The 26,022-nt window shown below is 39.3% G+C and overlaps 1 protein-coding gene across 4 annotated transcripts; it reads right to left on the minus strand.

The window, feature by feature from the left end:
- Window positions 1-534: 534 nt before the first annotated feature.
- On the minus strand, window positions 535-21,372 carry LOC100759832 (poly(A) RNA polymerase, mitochondrial). 4 transcript variants are annotated; one of them, XM_035442784.1, is made up of 9 exons: window positions 21,181-21,372; window positions 17,410-17,582; window positions 16,388-16,621; window positions 14,220-14,444; window positions 10,203-10,414; window positions 6,499-6,725; window positions 2,814-2,906; window positions 2,654-2,727; window positions 535-1,766 (listed from the first exon to the last, which is right to left on the minus strand). In XM_035442784.1, the coding sequence occupies exons 1-9, from the start codon at window positions 21,335-21,337 to the stop codon at window positions 1,452-1,454; spliced, it is 1,710 nt and encodes a 569-aa protein (XP_035298675.1). In that variant the 5' UTR covers window positions 21,338-21,372; the 3' UTR covers window positions 535-1,451. The 4 variants fall into 4 exon arrangements, with proteins under 4 accessions (XP_035298675.1, XP_027261226.1, XP_027261225.1 ...); XM_027405425.2 differs by having other exon boundaries at window positions 535-1,811; window positions 21,193-21,371; XM_027405424.2 differs by having other exon boundaries at window positions 535-1,811; window positions 21,181-21,371.
- Between the last annotated feature and the right edge of the window lie 4,650 nt (window positions 21,373-26,022).

Here is a 26,022-nt window from a genome sequence, read left to right on the forward strand (position 1 = left end):
AGGCTGAGCATCTCTAATCTCAAACATCCCGAAAGCCTCTGAAGTGCTAAACTTCAGGGATTATATGACCCCACAAGTGGAAAATGCCACACTGTGACCAGATTCATGGCTAAAATTACGAATACTAAAGTGCCAGCAGGCTACATGTCCACAGGTCACAGGGAAAGAAAGTGAATGCAGTGCTTGTACCTGGTCCTGCCCCCAAGGTTTGTCATTAGGAGTTGTGTCTGTACCATTTGTGATGCCAGTGGTTCAGCCTGTCACACTGGTTGTGTGCCAGGTGTTGAGCAACACCTTCCTTATACCTCAGCTACACATCCTAGTGCAGTGGGCACTATTACTACTCCCATTCTGTAGCTGTAACAATCTCAGCCAAAGACAGTGACCTGCCAATTTTTAACTCGACATCATCTATATCTCACAAGGAAAGCAATTACACAGAATACACTGTAAAATATGTCTTTATGCATGTATCGATTTTTATCGGGAAGGGAGAAATCTCAAAATGAGAAGTGAAGAAATACTGCTACCACATTTCAGTAGTAACAGGGTTTTATTTTGAAAACAAAATTCAATTTTAAAACAAAATATATTTTAAAGCATACTGTATTCATAATTTACGTATCTTAGAAGACAGACGCTGTGACTAAGTGACTGAACTTTATGTTTTAGAGACAGCTGGGGAAATCAGAACTAACCTGTTTAACTGTGAATAGGAGACTTCACTTGATGAAGGATCCCAGGAAGTCACAGCTGTACGTTTCCTCTCCTGTGTGGACCTTGGGCTTCACTTGATGTAAATGTGGAACATGTAGGGATACAGATCGTGAAACTTTGGGGACCTTTGCAGGGTAGGCCTTATGGGGAGGGAAGAGGAGGGGGTAGCTGAACATTCATTCACCAATGAAGCAAAACTGAACAGGGGGCTGGGGGTGGGGCAGTGCTAGGAGGAAGGGAGGGAGAAAGGGAGGGAGGGAATGAGGGAGGAAGGGAGGGAGGGAGGGGAAGGATCACCGAAGACAGAGTCTACATAGCAGCCTATTGTGAAACCCATTACTTTGGATACCAACCAGAAATCAAAACACCTAATAAGAGAACTTTGGTTGAAAAATAGAAAATAGATATAGATATTAAAGAGTATTACCAAATTTTGGAGCTTTATTGCATTCATCACCTATACATGGATATAATTACAACTAAGAGCTGACAGAAATATCAACTATTTTGCTGATAAAATTGATTTTTACCATTCACTTTGCAGAGTTCAAATATGTCTTTTACATATTCTTTGCCACTGGTATTTTAATTAAGCTCCACCTGATTGGAAAGAAGTATCCAGACTTCAGATCAAGTAAAAGGGTGATAAGATCGTGACAAATAACATCAGATAAAAGTTAAGGCCTGTCAAAGTTTCACAGCAGCTCTTCTCAGAAGTCCCAAAGCTGTTGCCATCACACCTGTGTACTGATTGCTCTCTTTCCGTGGGTGCCCTTGGAACTGTCTGTAGTGCTACTTTTTATGGATGCTAACAAGCCTTTGACTTTTTCATTCATTGGCTTTTTCTTCTTCTTGGAGAGAGGTGTGGAGACTGCCCCAGGTGGCAGCAGGAGGGTGGCTAGCCCCCAGGGCTGCTTACTTGAAAGGGAAGGTTGACTCTTATCTTCCTGTTCCAAGATCCAGGCACTGTCTCTGGCCAAATCCACAAACTTCTGCAGCTGGCTCTGACTCACATTCTTGCTTATGTTGAGAGATGTCTCAAAAGGGTTCTGGATGTACAGAGGAGAGGAGTCAGGTTTGTTCTGCTCCTTTCCCTACAGACAACAGAGAAGATACATACATGTAAGAAAGGATACACAAGGCCAGGGTAAGCCAGAGAGCTAAGAACTGCTTTCCCAAGGTTGGTCTTGGCTACATATGCATTTATATGAGTGTGTATATAAGCAGCTTTTTCTTTTTCCCACGTAATTTATGAGTATTTTCTAAAGAAAATTACTTAGGTTTATAATACAAATGATGATGCCAATGCTCAGGTGATAGACATCTGGACTAGGTCAACAATAAAAATCCTCTACATAGTACAACTGCTTAAAAACAGAGGGCTTGGAGGGAGGGGGAGAAGGGAGGGAGAGGAGAGAAAATATAAATAAAGTCAATCTTTATAAAGTGGCATGTGCTAAATTCAGCCCCAACAGCTGGAAGTGAGGGAAACAGTACAATCTACCCTAAGGCCATCCTTAGGACTTCCCTAGGGCCAGCACATGTCTGCAACCAAGCACTGGGATGTGGAGGCAAAGCGCAAGTCCAAGGCCAACTGGATGCACATAGCAAAATTTGTCTCAAAAGCAAGATAAATTCTGTCACTGAACATATCTTTATTTTAAACAACCATGTATAAACCCTGGGGATGTTATTCCACATCTTGAAGGATACAGTCTTAGTTTCAAAAACAAACCACATACTGTGTCAACAGCAGATAACAGCTGCCTCTGTTCTTGCAGCTCTGTGGCTGACAGGACTCACTCAAGTGCCACAGCCCATCTTAGTTCCATCTCATGACTATTACTTACACCCAAGCATTCTTTAAAGTGCTTTAGAAATGAAACACTGGCACAGCAGACAGCTAGTTAATAACAAATGCCGACACATTCTTTACCTGTCGAATATTTATGGAATTTTTATTGAAAGCGAAATTGCCAAAATACTCAAAAAATTCCTTCAGTAGCAATTCTGCAAGAAAACAAGATAAAGAAATTAAGAGGAAAATCTGTCTGAACCCAAAAAGGAACAAGAAGAAAGGAAAAAGACTTACTTACCTAATGTTTCTGTGTTTCCTGAAGGTTTAATTTTATACAAGTCCCGAACAAATGTACAATTGTGCCCATTTAGGATACATCTATCTTCAGCATCTTAAAACACAGAAACAGAGTTCCACACTGTAAAGTAGTTCCTACCATTGGTCATGTTATATATAGTTAGTTCACAAATTTTAAAACTCCACTTAAAACGAATTGAGATGGCTGGGTGTTGGTGGTGCACGCCTTTAATCCCAGCACTTGGGAGGCAGAGGCAGGGGGATGTCTGTGAGTTCGAGGCTAGCCTGGTCTACAGATCGAGTGCCAGGATAGGCTCTAAAGCTACACAGAGAAACTCTGTCTTGAAAAACCAAAAAAAAAAAAAAGAATTGAAATGATCAGACAACAGAGAAACTAATGCTAAATCACTTCCTTCATTGTACTAAAATTAACTTCTAGCAATTCAATGCTTTTAATCCATCTTTTGAACTAATCAGTTTTCTAGTTAAAAATGAAAACACAAAGTTTCTACATTCCATTAAACAACTTTGGGACATCCTTAATAGGCATTGATTTCCTTTTCCATCCTTAATGCTGTTTTATGCCTTGACCCAATGACACAAACTAGTTGTTCTAAGAGGCTTACATTAGATCACCATTCACTTTCCTACTAGCATTGTATCATGAAATGTAGTCAATTGTCCTTACTTTGCTAAGTCCACGGAACCTCTTACCTACCCTTACCTACATCCTAATATACAATGTAGAGAATGAACATCAAAAAAAAAAGAAAAAAAAAAAGATAAGATCTCCATTACTGACATACCCCCCAGCCCAATGTTATGTGTTCTACTGCTACAGTTTGAATCTGGAGTATCCCCCAAAGTCCCACTTGTTGGAGATTTATTCTCAGTTTGGTGCTCTTGGGATGTGGTAGAAACATGCTAAGGACATGCATGTCCTTGAAGGGAACATGGGAACCCACTCCTTTGTCTTCTGCTCATGTTTGCATTCTACAAAGCCACTTTGCATCCTTCATTACAGTGTGCAGCCTTACCACATGCCCAAAGCTATAATAACACAAAGCCAACACATCCACCACATAGCTACATAAACTCTTCTACTTTGAAATCTATATACATGCTTTAATATGTCAAGTGACTAACAAATTACACTTTTTGTGACAGCTTAAGTTAAATATATTCACCATCTTTTAGCTATTGTGTCTTTTTGTTTTAAATGAATGTGTCTCTGGCTTAAAATATTACTAACAAAGGGGCCCCATGGCAACCCCTCAACAACAGGGTATTAGTTGCTCTCCACAAACTGCTAATAAGGCCCTACCTACTGCTGATAATACCTACATAGTTCACTGATGATGGAGAAGCCAAACTTGTGCCTACCTAGAACCTTCACCCCTACTAGAAGTACTCTGTACACTACCTGAGGAGAAAGGGAAGGCAGACCCAGCTACAAACTCTGGGATCTATGATGGTGACCTGCCTGCTGGTACAACAGTGGTACAAAAGCTGTGAGAACATCCAATCATACTATCTGTCTGGAATTAAGGCCCACTCTATGAGATGGAACCCATGCCTGACAATGCTTGGTTGGCCAAGTTTACCTAAGGGGTAAACCAAATATGACTTCTGCTAAAAGAATGCAGCAATAAAATGACTCCTAATGACATTCTTCTGTACTCATAAATCAATATCTTGCTTAGCCATCATCAGAGAAGCTTCCTCCTTCAGTAGATGGGAACAAACATAGAAACCAATAACTGAACAATGTGCAGAGTGTGGAAAACCTTGAACACTTAGTTCTAAACAGAATGTTTTCATCAAATCTCTGCCCTTAGGGAACTCTGCAAGGAGGAAGCAGAAAGATGATAAGAACCAAAGGGGATGAAGACACTAAGAAAACAGGCCTTCTACACACAACAGAACTGATTCACATATAAGGCTTCAGAGAGACTGGGGCAGCATGCACAGTGCCTACTACACAGGTCTATAGTAGATGGGGTCCCAATGCTGAGAGGGGAAGTAGATACAAGCACCCACCCCTACCCCACCTGAAGCTAAATCCAATTGATAACCAATCAGAAAAGAAATATTTTCTTTTCCAATGGAGTCTCACTGGGTATACAAACCACAACCAGCAGTAGATGGCTAGCACAAAACAAACTCAATGCTATCTTTGGAGGATTGTTGTTTCACAATGCTTTGTCTGAACAATTTTTTTTTCCATTTCAGATCTTTTGCTTATTATTACAGTTTCCAAATTTGTTTTTATAGGTTTTCTGTGTGTCTCAGAATTTGTATGTGTCTTCTGCTGTTTCTTCAGCTGTTTTTTTCTATTTGTTTTTATTTATCTTATTTATTATCATTATTATCATCATCTGCCTGTTTGTATTCTATTGAAACAAAGTAAGATTGTGGATTTGTGTAAGTGGGAAACATCTGGGAGGAGTAGGGGAAGGGGAAACCATAATCAAAATATATGCAAAAAATATGTATTTTTCAATTAAAATTACTAACACAGAAACATGAGCCACATGGAAAATATTTCTATAAATCTCAATTAAAAACCCAAAGACTTTCTCTATTCGTGTTTTTTTTTTTTTTCACTAAAAAGACTGTATAGAAAATACTGAAACATGAAAGCATTTTGATTTAAGATAAAGCCATTTTTTGTTTTTTCCAAACCTTGGCAGCATTCAAGCCTAACAAATGGTGCTTCTGTAGTCTTTCCCCTTCTTTTCTCTCCCTGTTCTTTTCCTATTTTAGGTATATATCACCCATACATCATGGACATAGTCCAAAAGGATAGGCAACAGTGGGGTGAAGATTTGGTGGGGGAAGGGAGAGAGTTAGTGAAGGTGGGGGGTGGGAGGAGAATACAACTGTGACCAGAATGTATTATATATGTGCATGAAACTGTCAACTAAATTCAAACAAACAAACCAATCACTGAACTACACTTAGTAGGACAACTCTTCTTCTGAGTACCCAGCAGAATTCTTTGTAGATAACATAGGCAGGTTTGAAAATTTTAAATCAAAGTAAAGTAAAATAATTTTTGAAAGAATGAAGCTGTACCAATCACATTATGCCACAGTAAGTATTATAGTGCTATAGCCAGGGGACTGTGATTAGATCCATAGCTGGACCTGCTAAGTGCTTTTTTAACTTCATCTCAGTCTGGGTCAACTAAGTGAGCGGCTTCAGCTGTTCGAAGGCTATGGTAAGTCACTTGACAACTGACACCATAAGGCTCAATTCCAAAGGCCTAGCTAGACAACACCAGTTCTTAAGACCACTGGTGAGGGGGTTGGAGAAATGGCTCAGTGGTTATCAGCACTGGCTGCTCTTCAGTTCAATTCCCAGCACCTACATGGAAGCTCATTACTGTCTGTAACTCCATTTCCAGAGGATCCAACACATTTGCACAAACATACATGTGGGGAAAACACCAATGTACATAAAATATAAATAAGTAAATTTTTTAAAAGAAAAAGGCCACTGGTGAACAAACAAATACACAGCACTTAAAATTCAGATTCAGAATTAAAATTTACATCTATTTGGTTTTTTTTAGATTTAAAAATAAAGGAGTAAATGACATGACTTATAAATATATGTGCTTTGATTATATATGATAAATGTCTATCCAGTGTCAAAAAGAAGGCAGCCACTTCTAGTCTTACCTGCTAGGGATTTTAAGGAATCCAGAGTTGGAAGAATTGGGGGGGATCTTCTCTGAAGGAAAAAGATGACCATCACTGTTAGGGAGAAGTTTGTGATCCACGTACCAGGAATACTGCTTGTTAATGAATGTGCTCGAGCCCAGCATCGCACACTGAACACCAAGGCTCTTACTCTTGAATCCAGGGAGCCATATATATAAAGGAGTTCGGAACTTTTCAAAGCAATACTTCAAAACAGAAAAGTTAAAAAACAAAACAAAATTTCAAAGCCCAAGTTAGGATACAAAATTCAAATTAAAGATACAACTGGAAACAGATGTAAGTATCTCACTGTTTTTTGCTTATATTTTGAACACCATGATTAAACTAAAAGCATTATGCAGTCAGACTGCACAAAGAAGGGAGAGGCATGGGGTCCAGGAGCTGAAGGACAGCCCCAGCTAAGAAGCAAGCTGGAAGCCAGCCCAAGTTACATCAAAGCCTGCCTCAGAACCACCAACCGACAGCAGTATGCACTCAATTCAATGTAAATGCTCGACTACCAAACAAAATCAGGGCAACTGCAACATTATTAAAATCAGCAATAAATACCCACATTCAAGCTCTGAAACACAGATTTGTTTTTAAAGTCAAGTCCCTAAACATGATTTCTTAAATAAAAAGTACAATGTGTAAGGGTTCTTCATGATTACACCATAGACAGGAACACTGGGAAATGCTTCTGCACTGAAGTCTCACATCTTAGTCAGTCCTTTGCAAACACACAGGAAAACATTCTACTCACTTGATCATCAACGCATTTTCCTGAGATTCTTAACTGAGGAGGGCTGACAAGAATTGGGGGCATTTCATGGGCAATATGAAAACCTAGAGCAATGGAAACTCTCTGGAATCTACAAGGGTGATCCTAGCAAAGACTCCTAGTAATGGGGGATATAGAGCCTGAACCAGCCATGTTCTGTAATCAGGCAAGGCTTCCAGTGGTAGGACTGGGACATCAACCCAGCTACAAAACCTTCAACCTATAATTGCCCAATCTCCAAGATGTACTGGGTTAATGGTAGCATAGAACTTGTGGGAGTAGCCAACCAATGACAAGTCCAACTTGAGGCCCATATCACCAAAGGGACCTCATGTCTGACACTTCCAGGGAACAGAGGCTGGATAGCCCAGAGACTTAGGATAGAAGAAAAGACTTGACCCCCAACACAGAAAAGTCAATGAAACAATCCCTAGTGATATTCTACTGCTATACTCATATAGTGGAACCTAGCCCACTCTTCATCAGAGAGGCTTCATCCAGCAACTGACAGAAGCAGATGCAGAGACACACAGCCAAACATTAGACACAGCTCAGGAACCCCAAAGAGGGGGAAAAAGGATTGTAGGAGCCAGAGAGGTCAAGGAAACCACAAGAACACAACCCACAGAATCAACTAAGCAGGGTTCATAGGTGCTCAGAGACTGAAGTAACTATCAGGAAGCCTATATGGGTCTGTGCTAGATCCTCTGAATGTATGTTATGATTGTGTACCTGGGTGTTCTTGTGGGACTCCTAATAATAAAAGTGGGGATTGTCTCACACTCTTGCATGTTCTTGAGAACATTTTCCTCCTTTTGGGTTGCTTTGTCCAGCCTTGATATGAGGGTATGTACCTAATCTTACTTTATTTTGTAATGCTGTATTTGGTTGATACCCAGGAGGCCTGCTTTTTTCGGAAAGGAAATGGAGGAAGAGTGGATCTGGGAGAGAGGAGACTGAGGGAAGGGACTGGAAGGAGTGGAAACTAGATGTAATATATCAAAGGGGAGGGAGAAAGAGAGAGGGAGAGGGGCAGGGAGGAAGGGAGAGAGAGAGAGAGAGAGAGAGAGAGAGAGAGAGAGAGAGAGAGAGAGAGAGAGAGAGAGATTCCTCTAGCCCAATGTATAAAAACAAAAACAGCTTGATGCTACAGCACCCATAAGAAATCACACCTCAGAGCCATGTCTGGTATGGTGGTGCATGCCTGTGGTTTCAGCTACTCAGGTTGAGGGAGGCAGAACTGTTTAAGCCCAGGACTTGGAGTCCAGCCTGGAGAAAACACCCTACATTCAAAAGGAAGGGAGGGAGATCAGGTTTAAAATCTATTTTTAATAAATCTCTCAGTCAAAATGAAAACTCAAAGATTATCAATTAGAAATATCTTAAAATTGAGTTTTCACTAATCAAATAGTGTCTTGTAATTTCTCAAGAACCAACCAGGGCACAAGAATCATCATGTAACATCCATTTAAACAGGAGTTTCAAAAACAGAAATGAAAGGCTTTACATATTTAAATGAAATTAAATTTAGCTGAGAAATAAGTCAAATTGTGTGAGGTAACTAGCTGACATAAGGAAGCATTAAAAGGATAGAGAAACCTGCAGAAAGCAAATTATTACAAACCCACCTCAATTCAACAAACAAAATACATTACAAAGATGTTAATATCCTATTTTGTATACATAATATAAAACAATCCATAAGAAGTACAGCATGTACTTTAATTTTTATATTAAATTTGGTTAAAAAACACAATGACTTTATACCATATGGTACTTGAAGGCAGTCCAAAAAAACTGGCTTGATAGGTGAACTAACCAAAGCTGCTCTAAACTTGACCTCTGAACCCACCTTCAGTAACAATTACTCATCTAACAAATAAAAGGAAAATCAGAATTCAACAAAAGTGCCACAGTAAGGAATAAATTCATCAATTTAGAGTGAGTCCAGGAAAAGTATTCAGAGTATAGTAGAACTTGTTATTCACAGCCCACTTTTTCCTAAGCTACTGGGTAGTTAGATAATATAGCACAAATATATTGAAGAGAAACTTAATAGCTTCAAGCTGTTCTGAGCATTTTCTGACTCAAGCCATCACAGACTAAGTCAGTATATAACAGAGACAATGCTTAGAGATGCTCAGATGTCAAACTCAAAATGTACTTCTATTTTCTAATATAAAATAGGTACTTTTCATATTTTTAGGCAACATAGGTAAGAATACATTTCTGGGGCTGGAGAGATGGTTCAGTAGTGAAGAACACTGGTTTCTTTTCCAAATGACCCAGGTTCAAGTCCCAGGACTTACATGGTGGCTCACAACCCTCTGTGAAAGTCACATTAGACCTGACACCCTCATCTGGCCTCAGGAATCAGACACACATGTAATATACAGACTGTATGCAGGTAAAACATCTATACACATTAAACAAAAGTAAAACAATTGAGGGAGGGAGGGAGGGAGGGAGGGAGGGAAGGAGGGAGGGAGGGAGGGAGGGAGGGAGAGAGAGGGATCTCATTGTCCTATTAACATTGTAACACAATACTCTAATATTTTGTTTAGGACTACACTAAAAAGTATATTAAGTAAGAACACTAAAAAAAAGATGTCCTACTTTATAATCTAAATGTTCACCTTAAAAAAAGGCTTGAGAGTTTTGGTATAACTCAGGCATGTAGGCAGGCAGGCCTCAAATATACAATCCTCCTGACTCTCCAGAACTGGGATTATAGGTATTACACCCAACTTAGTGAGTTCACATTAAGACAGACAGACAGGTCCGTTGTAGTCATTACTGAAGTATGTCTAAAAGAGTTCTGAGCTACTATTTCTAAACAAGAAAAGTTAAACTGACACCTTAGAATAATCACATTTAAGTGAATACATTCAGGAGGTCATACCTGTTGTTAACAGTCAAATCACACTGAAATCCAGAGGCCTGATGGGAGAATCTCAATAGTGGACATCGAGCATTTAGTATTTTCTGAACACCCACACAGCTAGGGCCAAAATTGTCAATGCACTCTCCTATTACAGACAGGATCTTCTGGGTTGCAATCCTTTCTGAAGGAACAGTTTTCATTTGAAATTCCATCAAAAAATCCCCTGCATTCTGAATATAAAAACATTGATTAATTATGAGGGAATTTTTGGAAAAAGGATTTTTTTGTTTTATTATGTATACAACATTCTGCTTCCATGTACATCTGCACAACAGAAGAGGGCACCAGATCTCATAATGGATGGCTGTGAGCCACCATGTGGTTGCTGGGAATTGAACTCAGGACCTCTGGAAGAGCAGTCAGTCAGTGCTCTTAACCTCTCTCTGAGCCATCTCTCCAGCCCGGAAAAAGGGATTTTTAAACTTTGGGGAAAGGATGATTTAGAACTTAAGAGTCTAAATAACTTCTGGCAAAATAAATCAACACAGTGATACATGCAATCATAGCAAAACAGACTCAAGGGTGCTTGGTAGCCTTTGAGTTTTGTAAATTACAAGGCGCTAACTTACAAAACACTTTTTATAACTAACATATGCACCACAGTCAAATGTATACAGAAGTACTGATGAAAGAGTCACTTACTATATATATTCTCTGAACATACACCTGCCTTTTCCATATAGACCTATCAACTCACAATGTGGGGAGAATACAGGCAGAAGAGAAGATCAACTGAAGAAAATAAAACACAGAGGCTTCCTTATATAGAGAAGGTCAATGGAAAAGTAAGCAAAGAAAAATGTCATCCATTAAAAAAATAATAACAATATAATAGAAATCAACTCATGCCAGGATGGTTTATAAAAAAAAAAAAAGCCACCAAACAGCAGACCTGAATCAGAGCAGATAGTAGAAGAGGGAAGTTGTACTCACTCTCATAAGCAAAGAAGTGAAAGACATACAAAATGACACCATAAAAAAAAATAAGAGCAAAACAAACAAACACACAAAAACAAAACAGTTCTGAGCAGTGGACTTGGAGACAGAGACCTGGAGCTGTGAGGAATGGTCAGATCAGGGACAGATAGTGAAGCTGCTCCATGCAGGTGTGTAGGGTGCCGCCCATATGGGTATGCTCTGAATGTAAGCAGAGGCTTCCTGGATCATTTTTAGGTAGAACCAGAAAGATCCATAAAGGGCCACATCTCAATTCTCTATGGTTTCATCACTGCTTTCAATGACACAAAGAACATAGGCAGAGATGAGTGACAGTCAACCTGGCTGCTGCAAACAGTGATGACTAGAGTGCTGTCCCTGGACTCAATGTCAGCAAGAGATAGACAGTTGATAGGTAAACTCACTGAGGTCTGGGAGATTGTATGTTAACAAAGCATAAGTAAATGAGCTTAGATGAACAATACAAAAAGCAAGAGAAAATGTAGGCTATTCAGATCAATAGGCCCTACACAAATAAAACAATGCAATTATGGAAGATGCAGATGATGGAAAACACATCAATAATAAGCAAAGGTAAGAGACTCTCAAAAACTACTTTTGTCCATTAAATAAACAAAACACAGACAAAGTGGGACAAGGGAAACAACTCCCTTGGTAAAGTGTCTACATACAACCAGTGCTTGCTGACCTGCTTAACTAGCCAATCAGTGAGTGCTGAATTCAGTAAGAGAGGCTGTCTCAAGATGGGAGAGACATAGGAAGACATCCCATGTTGAACTCTGACCTCCACAGACAAACACACACATGTGCACACATATATTAATACTCAGAAAAAAAACAACTGAGAAACAGCTAACCCCTTGAGTGCTTCTAATACAGCACTACATGATGGAAGAAAATCTAATGAAGAAAAAAACAGAAACTAAGCATACAGCTCAAACCAGTCAGACATCAGGAAAATACTACTTGGGACACAGTTATTAATTTTCACTTCTATTGCCTAAGTCCTGCAACATATATGACTTTCTATTAGAAAAAGCAAAACTAAAGAAAACCAAAGGCAGATGTAAGCTTACTATTTCACTCTAAAGGGTCTTTTGTATTAAATTCATTGGAACAAATTTAGAAACACTGAAATTTATTATTTCAATTAGTAAGTGATTCTTCATTTATTTATCAGTAAACAACCTGTTAGTACCTGTCTTTCACTGGGCATCATACATAGTAGCTTGAGATGTAAAAAAGGGTCAACACACAATTTCTAACTCCCTCAACTTAGGCTGAAGAATAAAACAACCAAAAAATTATAAAACAAGGTGGAGTGCCAAGTTCATATCTGGACAAACTGTCAATAACATTTTAGAAACTGGGCAAATTTAAGAGTGCTTAAATTGTCACTGTATGATTATAAATTTTTCTAGTGGTAAATCTATGATAATCTTAAATGAGGATATATTCTTAAGCCCACAATCCAAAAAGAATCTTAAACAAGCACATATGCTTATAACACTTTCATAAATGAAATCTATATACAAATAATGTCAAATTACTTCATCACAATGGAAGAAAGCCTTTTAAAATTAACTTTTTCTAAATACTACCACAATACTTCAGAAACTTAAAGAATTAAAACTAAAAGCTATCAATAAACTTCTGCTTCCAACAGAGAGAAAGAAAAAACAACTTCTTTCTTATAAAAAGTTGAAATAATTATCTTTCTGCGGATGGGGACAGAGGTTGAGCACTTAGGTCCAATCATTTAGGTTACCATTAGTTTACTCAATACCAAATCCTGCGTGAGTGTCAAGGCCAAATTTCAGTTAAGAAACTGGGGACTTGGAAAACCATTCACCCAAGACCATCCTGCCAGTAAGCAGAATCTGACTCTTCAGCTGGCTCCAGAGCCCAGACTTTCTAACCACAACAACTCTGCTTTGCTCCTTGAGAGAAGAAAGCCTGAAACACCTATGATGGTGCTTTTTGATGTGATAAAAATAATCTAAAATGGTTATATCACTCTACAAATACAGAAATAATAACACCAATACAAAATGAACACTTTAAATGTCTAAGTCACATATTCTGTATAATATGTCTAATAAATAAATAAAAATAAAATAGTGTCACATAATTTCGGTGCCCATGCCAGGAATTTAACTCAATTTCCAATGCATGTTAGTCTTACTAAATCTGACCCATTTCAATCTGATGCCATTCCTACTTCTTGCTAATTTCAGTTCCATGAATATAACACAGCTTTGCAGGGTCCATGACTAGAACTGTAATGGAAGTAAATCATAGACATACACCTGCCTTACTCAGCTATGACACAGTGGGAGACAGTCAGTTCAGCCACTAACTAACATGACAGGAAGAAACCCTAAAGACAGAAATACCAGCAAGATATGAAAAAGAATGTGGGGTGATTAATTTTAAGCAGGGTGGAGAAAAAAAGAAAGGATGGCTTCAAGAAGGCGAAGTAGAAGTAGGTCTTAAAACTAAGAGACAAATCTTTTCAAGGCTGTGCTAACATGAACCATTCAAGAATGGGAAAAACAATCTAAGATTGTGAGAAAACCAAACTCCACTCTATGATAACTCCTAGACAGTGGAACATAGAAAAAAGTAGGAAATAGATGTTTCAAAGTCTATTTGAAAGTATATAATGAACTATGTGACTATCAACACTGCAGGTACATTAAAACCAGTAAAAGAAGCCAGCTGGCAAAATTAAAATGTTACTAATATCTGAAACACACCCATGTGTAGAGACAAGAACATCAGCACTTCAAAGCCTGAGGAAAAAGTTTTACTGAACATGTAGAAGAGACACAGTAAGTGACCCGATATTAAACCAACACAAAGGCATACTTTACAATTCCAAATAATCCCTAGCAGATAAACTTCATTCTTTAGTCATCTTTACTAAGGTAGAAATCAATAGCTATAACTTTATTAGGTCCAAAGATTTCCTAAATTTTCTAATTTATTATAGTGGTACAAAGAAATAATCATTACCTTGTGAACATCAAGTTTTCCAATTTCATCTAGATCTAAAAACATGTCCAAATCACATCCCAATTTGCCAAATGTGTTCACTGAGGAGCCAAAGGGCCAAATGACACAGCCAGGAAAATATGCAGCAGCTATGTCCTCAATGAGAGAGCAGGTTAGATGGCGGAGCCTGACATTCTCCTCTGTGAGCTGGAAAGCCTTCAGAAGAGTGTTCAGCTGATCGTCTATCTAGCTGGCCAAAGAAAGCAACAAAATACACATATATTTAGGTCTGTAAAATAATGTCATTTTCACAGCTTTGGAGATTTACCTTAAAAATACAATTAATTACTTTTTTCTTCAGTCTTAAAAAGTAGGTAAAAAATGTATTTGCATGTGTGCATTCACACAGGTGTGCATATGTGTGTATGTGGAGGGTATATAGGGGTGTGTATGTGGTACCTTAGTGTACACAGACGCTTTTACTTCTTCATTCACAGAGAGATCAAAGGTCAACATTGTATGTGTTCCACAATTGCCTTCCACCTCATTTTTTGAGACAGGGTCTCTCCTTGATCCTAGAAATCACTGTTTTGCTGGCCAGGGAGCTTCAGAGATCCACCTGTCTCCACACCACCATCCTGGTGCTGGGATAGTTGGCACATTCTCTGCTTTCATGTGGGTGCTAGGGATCCAAACCTGGGTCCCCACACTTACAGTGAGCAGTTTTTCTACCAATCCATCCCCTTGCCCTTAAAAGTTGATTCTTAAAAATACTAGCAAAATAAAATTTGGTTAAAATACTCTTTGTAAGTAAAAAATACTGTTTTAGAAAAAGTAAGGAAGTACCTCAAAAGAGGTCAAAACAAACACAAAGGTCAGAGTTGAAAGGAAGCCAGTACCAAAGGGCAAGAAACACTAGAATTCAAGTATTAAAAGTCCCACATTTCTGTTTCATAAATGAGCCCACTGACTGGTATTAAGGGTTAAAACAATCAAGACTCCAAAACTGTACTAGAGTTGAATATTAAATTACAAACCAGGGCTTTCAATGCCTTTATTTGAAAACAGCCCTGCAACTAAAGGAATTGAGCACTAACTAAAAAAAAAAAAAAAAACAAGTCAATGGAAGTGAAGGAAATGTGTAGGCTAGAAGCAAAATTTTAAAAATCAGAAAATCTATCCAAAAAACAGTATTTAGATAAATAAGTTGATTCTTTGTAAAGATCACTAACCTAGCTAACTAACTTAGCTAGAATAATAAAAACACTAGGCTAAAGATATAAAACTAGAAATAAGATAATTTAGCATTTACAGAACACAATGTAGATACTTAATCATTATATTAAAAAGAGTGGAAAGGGCCCCAAACTTGTGCAACATGTGGTTTACCCGTAACGTAAGGAGAACAATGGCATAGGGAGTCACAAAGTGGAGAGGGGAGACTTACTTTTCATTCAACAAATTCTGTAGTGTAGACTTCTTTTAATTACAAGTGCCTGCGTGCGTTTGTGTGTGTGTGTGATAAACTGCCCCAGGTGTGTGTGTGTGTGTGTGTGTGTGTGTGTGTGTGTGTGTGTGTAAACTGCCCGAGAGCCAGAAGAAGGGTTGGGTCCCCTGGAGTTGGAGTTACAAGTGGTTGTAAGCACTTGACATGGGTGCTGGGATCCCAACTTGTCCTCTGCAAAAATAGCAAGTGCTCAAAACCTCTGAGCCATTTTTCCAGCTCCCAAGTAGAAAGAATCTCTTAAATCAATTCCACTCATTAATAAAATTAAGTTGTAAAAAAAAAAAAATAGTTAAGCAAATACATGTTTTAAAGTACATCTTGACCAAACAGATAAAAGTCTGTGAATAGCAGAATAGCTTATAGTGATGACATTTAAGACTGCAATTCACTGCTCTAAAAGAAATCAGGAGGAAAAACATACAAGAATTTTGAGATCATATGGCAATTATCAAGATAACCTCACAAACTAAACTCAACACTATCTGACAGGCTGCATCCTTCAACTCTTAGCAGAAAGCTGTCCTTGGTAACACTATGCACCCATCATCATCACCCACTTCTACCTCCTTTCACCATATAAAACTAAACCCTGTACCTACTAAACAATAATGTAGTTGAGTATCAGAACTTTTACAATGCACAGATATACACTTAAAAATCTGAAGTATACATGTAAACTTACGTTTTCTGCATAATTCAGTAATTCAAAGAGTTTCTTGCTTGAAGGAGGCAACTGCTTGTTTGTCTGTGCATACGACTGTTGAGGTATCTGGTTAGATGAATTCTTTAGCTTTAAGTTCAAGAAACGTGACTTAAATGGAATTACAGGGTCTGTTCTCTGTTTTGGGGTATGTGTTCCATTCTGCAATGAGTCTACACTGTCTTTTTGGCAAAATTCTACAACAGCATGGAGACCCTGTATGAAAGGCAGAAGAAAAAGAGCATATTTCACAATGTTATAGTCAACACATTAACACAGCATCCTCAAACCATATAATTATACTGTTATAAAATATTTCGTTTGAATTTTATAAATGACACAATCCTAACATAACTCATTACAAGTAAATTAGGAAATTAAACATTACAGTGCCCTGAAAAGAACACTGTAACAGGACAGCATAGAGCAAAGCTCAGATCCCTCTTGCTGTCAATATCTCCATCACTAGACTCTAGGGAAGCAGTTCTCAAACCATGGGTTGTGATCAGATATCCAGTATAGCAGATTTTTACATTATAATTCATAGCAATAGCAAAATTAGTTATGAAGTAGCAATGAAAATAATTTTATGGTTGAGAGTCACAACAACATAAGGAACTGTATTAAAGGGTAATAGCATTAGAAAGATTGAGGACCACTGGTCTAAGGTCTTCAGATTATGGAACCTCCATTAAGTGTTATTAACAACTCTAGCTTGCTTTGTTGTTGCTGTTCTCTTTGTAATGCTGGGGACTGAACCCAGGGTCTCCAGTATGCTAGACAAGTGCTTAATTACTGAGCTGCATCTCAGGTACATTTCTAAAACACTGCAATAAGGCTTTCCTTTCTCATACACAAGGAGGGGAAGCCTCATTAAAGACATTAAAAAACAGGTAGAATATCAAAAGGTCTTTGTTCGAATACTACTAAAGGTTTAAAAAAAAAAAAAAAAACCTAATTTCAAAAGTATAACCACCAAGTTAGATGGACATCTAGATACTTACAAAGCTCTCATAGAAGAAATGATTATTAATTGGTCCATGCTGGGATAAATACTTAAGAAACTTTTTCTCATTGACATTATTTGGGCAACGTATCAAAACAGTCCGCTGAGCCTGTTCTCTTCTCTCCTCCTGCACCTCAGAGAATCTCTTTTTGGGGATCTTGTCTTCAGAGCCTATAAATGAGACAAAAACATTTCTACTAATACACAAATTTAAAACATGTTGATGAATTATATAAAGATTATACATGTGATTAAAACAATTTTGTCCTAATAATATTCTTAAAATTTATTTATCTATTGTGTGTGCATATTCATGTCTATGAATTGGCACACATGTGGAGGTCAAATGACAACTTTGGGGATAAGTTCTCTTCTTCCACTATGTGAGTTCTAGGGATCAAAGGTGATCAAACTTGGCCAGGAGCACCTTTTTAGCCTAGCTGCATTTTTTTGTTGTTGTTGTTCTCTCTTCTTTTTAAGGTTTATTAAGACAGATCGCTTCCAGTATTCATCTAATGATTTTTTTTTTTTTTTTTTTTAAGACACTCTGTAGCCCTGGCTGGCCTGGAACTCACTATGTAAACAAGGCTGGCCGAAAGCTTGGAGATTCTCCTGCCTCTGCCTCCCAAGTGCTGGGACTAACTGTGTGTGCCACCACATTTGGCTTATTTTACTGTACTCTGTGACTATCACTAAAATTGTGATTTAAAATACTTGAGATGTAATGCTGAAAACATTTCTGCAAGACCTTAAAAGCAAAAAAAAAAAAAAAAAAAAGATTAAGTAAACCATTCATTCAATACTTCCACAATCACACACATACAAAACCTGTATAATCTATAATATTGAAAAGCCTAAAGGAAATTAATACAAGTCTAAGTGTAATCAAACAATGATCTTAAGGCATTTAACATACTGTAATAAGTTACTATAAAGCTTTTTTCTGCCTAAAGTCTTTATCTGGCTCAAACAATTAATACCCAGTTGCCACTGATTAGGTACCCTATCACAGGGAAATTTTAAACAATTAAAATCTAAGGCTGGAGATATGCTTCAGTTAGTACAGTACTTGCCTAGCATGTACAAGGCCCAGGGTCCAATCCTCATTACCGCCTAAACTGGGTGTGAAAAGTGTATTTTCATATTTTCATGGGAAAGAGGGAAATTTGGGCTAATGATGTTGTCCTCATCAGTACCAGTTCAAAGTCAAGTTTCTTACAGCACACCAGAGAACTTTGGCCTTGAGCCCTCTTCAGTTTTAATGAGTGGCCACCAACAAGTAGAAACATCACTTTTATCTGTCTTGTACAAGATGCTGAAGACACACTCCTTCTTATGTGCCTCCCTCTCCACTCCATGTCGGTCTTCAACCCTCATCTCAGGCCTGTGCCATCACAACAGCACTCTTGTTTTGTCTCCTTTGGTCAATGCTCCACACTACTGCCAACATGATCTCTTCCTCTCTTCTACCTGTACACTGAAGTCTCAATGCCACAGCCGAAGCTGCCTCCTTTCCTCCTCAGTATCAGCATCTTCCACCTCTGCTCTCACACTTCTCACACATGGCACTGCACACACAATATCGCCACATGCTAGCTAAGAACTTCCTGGCTTTCATCCCCTGTTGGAATGCCCACCTGCTCACTTTCTGTCTGGCCAACCTCCACTCAGCCTTCAAATTTTGCTCAGGTGTGTGAAGACTTCTGCCACTCCACAGGAAACCGTCTTCCACCTCTGTATTCCCCCACTTCAGTATCTATGAAGCAGTACAATTCATAGGATCATTATGTGGTATCTATGTAACAGTCGACCTTCTTCTATGCTAAGAACAGAGGCTACATCCCATCAGTTTGAGCTGTTCTTCTCAGGCCTCATTTTTTCTCTATTATGCAATAGCCTCTGCCTGGACCACCTCACCACTTTTTGGCTGTAAATACCTCTTAGACATTTTTGCTTCTCATTTTTACTGAGTCTAAACTGGTGTTCAACTGCTGCTATAAAGGTCAATTAAACAGGTATAGTACTGCATAAATTGAAAGCATAAATCTCTTCTAGGCCACTTACCTTAATAATAGCTAAGGTACACTTTCTTCTCTTTTGAGCATCTGGTTACTTGCTATGCCCCTCAAGAGTCCCTGCATATTTATTCAGTTACATTATCCTAATGATACAAAGTAAAGGAAGAGGAGGGCCTCAAAGTCAGGAGAGTTTCAGTGCTGCTGTTGCCACTGTATAGAGGGAAAGCTTGAACTGGAAAGTCACACCTGCTTTTTTGCCTTCTCATCTATAAAATTCGGTCATGGGGCTGAGGAAATGGCTCGGTGTTGTAAGGAATTGCCGCAGAAGTTTGAAGGCCATAATTCAGATCCCCAGAACCCAAGTAAATGCCTGCCAGGCATGGAGGCCCACTTGTAATAGATAAGAGGGTTCCCAGAGCAATTACTGATTCAAGTCACTTCTTCAAGCTCTGGGTATGATTGAGAGATCCTGCCTCAATGAGCAAAGTAGAAGAGCAATGCTGATGGTTCTTCACATCAACCACACACTGGCACCGCATACACTTGCACTCTCACACACACGCACAACACACACGCACTGAAAATGGAAAAAGAAAAAATGGAGTAATAATTCCTCTTGTTCTACTCTACAGGCTTGCTTTGTGTCCCAAAAAGCAAATCACAATGCTCTCAAACTTAAGCCACCACACAAAAGACTTCGACAGAATTCTTATTTGAGTTTGCAGGGTTACTTAAAAATTTTCAGCAGAAGCAGCTTCTCCTAAATCCAATCCAATCACTATTCCAACATGGAGCAAATTTTGTTGCAAGGCTGTTCTAAGAATTCTGGAAACCATCCACAAGTTCTTGGGACACAGGAAAGGTTCAATGAGAATGGGACCTCAATAGAAACGGTGGGTACATTTAGAAGGTTCCTGCTAAAACAACAGACAAAAATCTGTTGCCAAACAAGTTGTACTGAAACGCCAAAAGAACAGACATTCCCATAGGCAGAGGGATCTGGGAGCCAGGAAAACTGGCTGTTCAGTAAGCTTTGGTATATTCAGCCTCCAGTGATATCTTATAGGCATTGCACTGGCTAGTTTTATGTCAACCTGACACAAACTAGAGTCATCCGACACGAAGAAACCTCAAATGAGGAAATGTTTCTATTAAGACTGCACTACAGGCAAATCCTTAGAGTATTTTCATAATTAGTGATTGATGCCAAAGGGATCAGCCCATTGTGGGTGGTACCACCGTGGGCTAGTGGTCCTGGGGGCTATAAGAAAGTAGACTGAGCAGCATTCCTCCATGGCCTCTGCATCAGCTGATGCTCCAGATTCCCAATCAGTCTGAGTTCCTGCCTTGGCTTTCCTCAGTGAACTGTAGGTGGAAATATGTAAACCCTTTCCTTCCCACGTGGCTTTCGGTCATGATCCTTCATCACAGCATTAATAACCCTAACTAAGAGATCATCAAAAGCAGATGCACGGCTCCGGGATGAGGCAAACGCCACTGGGTGGTAATATTATTACTATCACCGCCTGTTAACTATTATTATTATTACTACAGTATTATTATTACACGGTCTTTGTGCCGAACTATAAAGTACTCGCCAACTGTGTTCCTGGCCTGAACAAGTTCACTGCTGTGCACGGGAGTCGTCCTCAACAGTGATGAAACCTCCACCTGGACTTCTGACTGGCCTCAGAGGTCCGGCCCCGTGGCCGGTGCTGCGCGCCCTCCGCCCGCCTCGGTCGGCCCGTCACCTGTCTCCGCACCCCCCAGAGGCTGCTCTTCGCTCCCAACGTTTGCGGCTACAGTCCCTGGACAACAGAGGTGCCTGGAAATAGAGCGCTGGACTCGGCTCCTTCTCTGGGAATGCAGGGGCAAACGGGTCAAAAGCCCCACGCCGCGAGCCGCCATTGTCAAGTAAGCAGGAAGTAAACGCCAAAGGTTAGCGGGCTTCTGAGCATGCGCGCCTAGAGGCAGTGACAACGGGAAGCCCTTTGGGTCAAACTAGGAAGAAACTTTCGCGTTGAAAGCGGGGGGGGGGGTAGGGGGGGGCGGAAAGGATGGCACAATGGAATGCCCTGAAATTTGCATATGCTTACGTAGTCTGAATTTAAATCTGTATGCCTACCTCACTGTGCTTTGGTGAGTTGTTACTACTCCATTACGCAGAAGTTTAGCTTGTGTTTTATTCACATTTTGTTGAGGAGGAGGATGAACAAGCCTCAGGAGTCAGACTCAGGTCGGACTTTGAATGTTACTGTTTTGTCCCTAAATAGGCACTTGAATACCTTTTTTTATAAAGTGCTAGGTGCCGCTAACCCTATTAGGCTTGTATGAGTATTAAGTTACTTTTATAACTGACTCAAGTTTTAATTGGATTTCCCCTAACTTTCTCCATTTGTTTCTAAGCAGGTTTTCCACCTCACAACAGAGCAACTTTTCAATTTTTATTTATTTGTGAATTATGTGTACAAGGTATGTGTGTTTGCGCATCTAATACTTGAAGAGACCACAAGAGGGCATTAGATCTCCTGGGGCTGGAGTTACCCTGACTTGTGAGCCACCTCACATGGGTGCTAGGAATCAAACTCAGGTCTTCTGCAAAAGCAATGTGTGCTCTTAACTACTGAGCTATCTTTCCAGACCCTCAATAATTTTTTATAAATGTCAATTAGGAGGAAAAAATGTAAATTAACAAAATAAATATAACACCTAATATTTAAAATGTATTGAATATGATATACTTAAAACTACTACTACAAAAAAGCTGGATACAAGTCAGGCCTGTAATCTTATAGCACTGGGAGTTGGAGCAGGAGGATCAGAAGATGAAGGTCTAACGCATAGACATTTCAAGGCAGAGTAAGCTACATCAAATCATGTCTTAAATAAAGAAAAGATTATTCCAAGAAAAAGATAACTTCAAAGGTTTATTATATGTTTGTGTATTTATTTTGTGCCTTATCCTTGAGGCTCCAATATATAGTGAAGTATGATGTCTATACTGTGGCCGGGATAAACAACAAAGCAGTTTTCATTTTTATTTCCAGACATTGTTCTAATCTGTATTTACTCTTTCAGTCTCTACAACTCAGGAGGTGAAACCTGTATTTACTCTTTCAGTCTTTACAACCCTGTGAGGTGAAAACTATCACTTCCATCCATTGCCTATGGAGGAAGTAAGACAGAGAGAAGGTAACACTCCTGACATTTCACCCAGGAGGTAAATCCATGTGACCCATGCAAGTGGTTGTTTTTATTAGTGTAGATTCAGTTTTATTGCAGGTTCCCTGATCACATTTGTAACATTTTTAATCATTGTATCTAAGCCCTTTAGCTCTCACTTCCAACCACTCATTCTGCCCCCACCACAACCTTATGCATTGACTTTCTCTGTAGAATGGCTGATTTGGGATATTTCGTTTAGATTAAATCATATAGCATGCAAGCTCTCACAAATAGAGTCTTTCATATAGACAATGTTTTCAATCTTTCTCCTGTGCTGCAGCATCAGCCCCCTTCATAGACAAATGACGTACCATAGTTTTTGTCTCAGTTAGGGTTTCTATTGCTGCAACAAAACACCATGACCAAAAATCAAATTAGGGAGGGAAGAGTTTATTTGGCTCACGTTTCTACATTGCTTCATCACTGAAGGAAGTCAGGACAGGATCTCAAAGGATGCTGGAGACAGGAGCTGATGCAGAGGCCATGGAGGGGTGCTACTTATTGGCTTGCTCCAGAATCGAGCACCACCAGCCCAGGGATGGCAATACCCATAAAGGGCTGGGCCCTCCCCGAATTGATCACTAATTGAGAAAATGCCTTATAGCCAGATCTCATAGACTCCAGATTGTGTCAAATTTACATACAAAACCACCCAATACAACGTTGATGTGCCAAATGTACTTCTCCATTTACCAGTTTGTGGACCTTGGTGGGTTGTTTCTACCTTTTCACTATTATAATTAATGAAGGTAAGAATATTCATGTGCGATTTGTATGTGTGAGTGTGTGAATCTGAAGGTCGGAGTTCAACATCAGGTGTTGAACTCTGTTGCTCTCTATCTTTTGGGTTTTGGTTTTTTGTTTGTTTGTTTTTTGATAGAGAGTCACTCATGGATCTGGAGCTCACAGTTTTGTCTAGACTGGCTAACTAGTGAGCCTCTGAGATCCTCCTATCTCTGTGTTCCTTCACTTGGAGCAACTGAACTAGACTTGGGTCCTCTGCAAAAACAGTATGTTTTCTTAACTGTTAGGCCACCAACCCAGCCCCTGTTTTAACACTAAGAATATATTTATTTTGCTATTTATTTGTGCATATATGTGTGACAGAGAGTATATATACACTCATATGTGGATGCCCACAGAGGCTGGAGAGCATCAGATCTCCTGAAGCTGGAATTATAAGCAATTGTTAGCCACTCAGTGTGGATACTGGGAATGGAACTCTGCAAGAACAGCAAATCTCTCAGCCTCTGCTTTAACCTTTTTAAGGAACTCCTAGACTGTAGTAAGTTTTTAATTGTGAAATGTTGGCTGTTAGCTTAGGCTTGTTCCGATAACTCTTATAACTTAAATTAACCTGCTTTTATTAATCTACATTCTACCACATAACGTGGTTACCTCTACTCTGTACTATGTCTGACTTCTTCAGTGTCTCTCCGTCATCTCTGCATGCCTAGATTCTTCTTCCCTCTCTTTCCTGGAAGTCCTGCCTATGCTCCCCTGCCTAGCTATTGGCATTTAGCTCTTTATTAAACCAATCAGAAGGCACCTTAGGCAGAGACACATCTTCAAATATTCAATAACAAATAAATATTCTGCAATAGTAAGTTTTGTCCTAAAGTGACTCTACCCTTTCACTGCCACCAGAAATACATGAGGTTTTCAAGTTTTGCACATTCTTGACTATATTTTTTGGCTTGTGTATTAATGGCTTTTCTGTTGCTGTGATAAGATCATGACCAAAGTAACTTATGGAAGAGTTATTTTGGCTTACAGTTCCAGATGGTTAGAGCCCATAATGGCAGGGCAGAGCAGGGCACGGTGACTGGAACAGGATGCTGAGAGCTCACATCGTGAACTTCAAGCACAAAGCAGAGAAAAAGCACTGAAAATGACTCATCCTTAGAAACCTAAAAGCTCACCTTCAGTGATGTGCTCCTTCCTGCAAGGCCATGCCTCCTAAATTTACCAAAACAGCCCCACTAACTTGAACCAAGTATTCAAACATCTGAGCCTATGGGCAACATTACCAATCAAAACACTACTTTTTTCTTTTTATATCACCCGTCCTAGTAGAATTGAGATAGTGCTCAGGTTTTTGATTTGCATTTCCCTGATGGACGCTGAGCATCTTTTAATGTAATTTTTGGTCTTTGTGGATTTTCTCTAGAGAAAAGCCCATTTCCATGCTTTGCTTTAAAAATAAAAACAAATCACACAAACAAAAGGCTTGATTTATCTCTCATTATAGATCTGGAAGAGGGATTTTTGTCTATGGGGGTAGGGGTTGGTTGCCCTTTGTATTTAAGAGTTGTCATATTGTTCTATGAAAATCAGGAACCCAAGGATCTGTACCTCTATCTATGCAAGCGCTCTACACTGAACTTAGGCTCCTGAAGCATTCTTTATATAGCCCTGAGAAAAGACTTATTCTGGATACAAGACCCTTATATTTGATTTGTAAATATTTGATTTCATTCTGTGGTTGTTTTTCACTTTAAAAACAATTCCTCACATGTAGTGTGGGGACATCTGTAGAAACGAGAGGCCAGTTTGCAGGAGTTGATTCTCTTCTGCCGCCATGTGTGTACCAGGGACTGAACTCAGGTCATCAGGCTTGGCAGCAAATCTCTTACCCACAAAGGACTCCCTTCTACCTCCTATTGTCACTTTCTTTATTTTATTTGTTTTTCTTTGTTTTTTGAGACTCACTTTAACTATCTTGGAACTCACAATGTAGAACTGGCCTGGTGCTCACAGAGATCTATCTGCCTCTGTTTCCCAAGTACTGGAATTAAAGCTGTGCACCTCTACACCTAGCTTCTGATTTTGCTTTCTTAATGACCAGATTGCCAAAGCTCTACAACATCACATCATAATACAAAGGCCTCTGAGAGTGAACCAGGCATTTCCATTCTTCCTGGGAGAAAATCTACAACTTCATCCCTGAATATTAAGGAACCAGGAGCATGGGTGACCCCTCAAAAGCTACATCATCACAGAATCTCACCCATCATGGATGACAATTTTCTGGAAACTGCACCATGGAGTCCTCCAGCTTGTTTGGTAAATAGATAGACAGACAGACAGACAGACAGACAGACAGACAGACAGACAGACAGATACATAGACAGACACAACACCATGTGCTTTTCCAGGGGAAATGTGAATACAGAAACATCTATTCCTGTCAGATAGGGCGCCAACAACAGAGCAAACTACCATTCAATCCAGTGTGGCGTAGTGAACCAGTGAGTTTATTATGGCTTACAGATATGGGTGAGATATCACTTACAGGAGCATAGGTGACCCTAAAGCAGTCACATCGCCAAAAAGCCGCTTGGCAACATGGATGTGATTTCTCCACA

The sequence above is a fragment of the Cricetulus griseus genome, chromosome 3 (assembly GCF_003668045.3).
Source record: "Cricetulus griseus strain 17A/GY chromosome 3, alternate assembly CriGri-PICRH-1.0, whole genome shotgun sequence".
Classification (NCBI taxonomy): Eukaryota; Metazoa; Chordata; class Mammalia; order Rodentia; family Cricetidae; genus Cricetulus; species Cricetulus griseus.

Bases quoted from the DNA above. Each gene is read 5' to 3' on its own strand.
- LOC100759832 (XM_027405424.2), bottom strand. From the start codon at position 21,337: ATGGCGGCTCGCGGCGTGGGGCTTTTGACCCGTTTGCCCCTGCATTCC. The intron at 6,726-10,202 runs GTATGACCTCCT...TCTGTTTTGAAG, and splicing joins GATTTGACTGTTAACAACAG to TATTGCTTTGAAAAGTTCCG. The intron at 1,812-2,653 runs GTAAAGAATGTG...TGTTGTCTGTAG, and splicing joins ATTCCATAAATATTCGACAG to GGAAAGGAGCAGAACAAACC.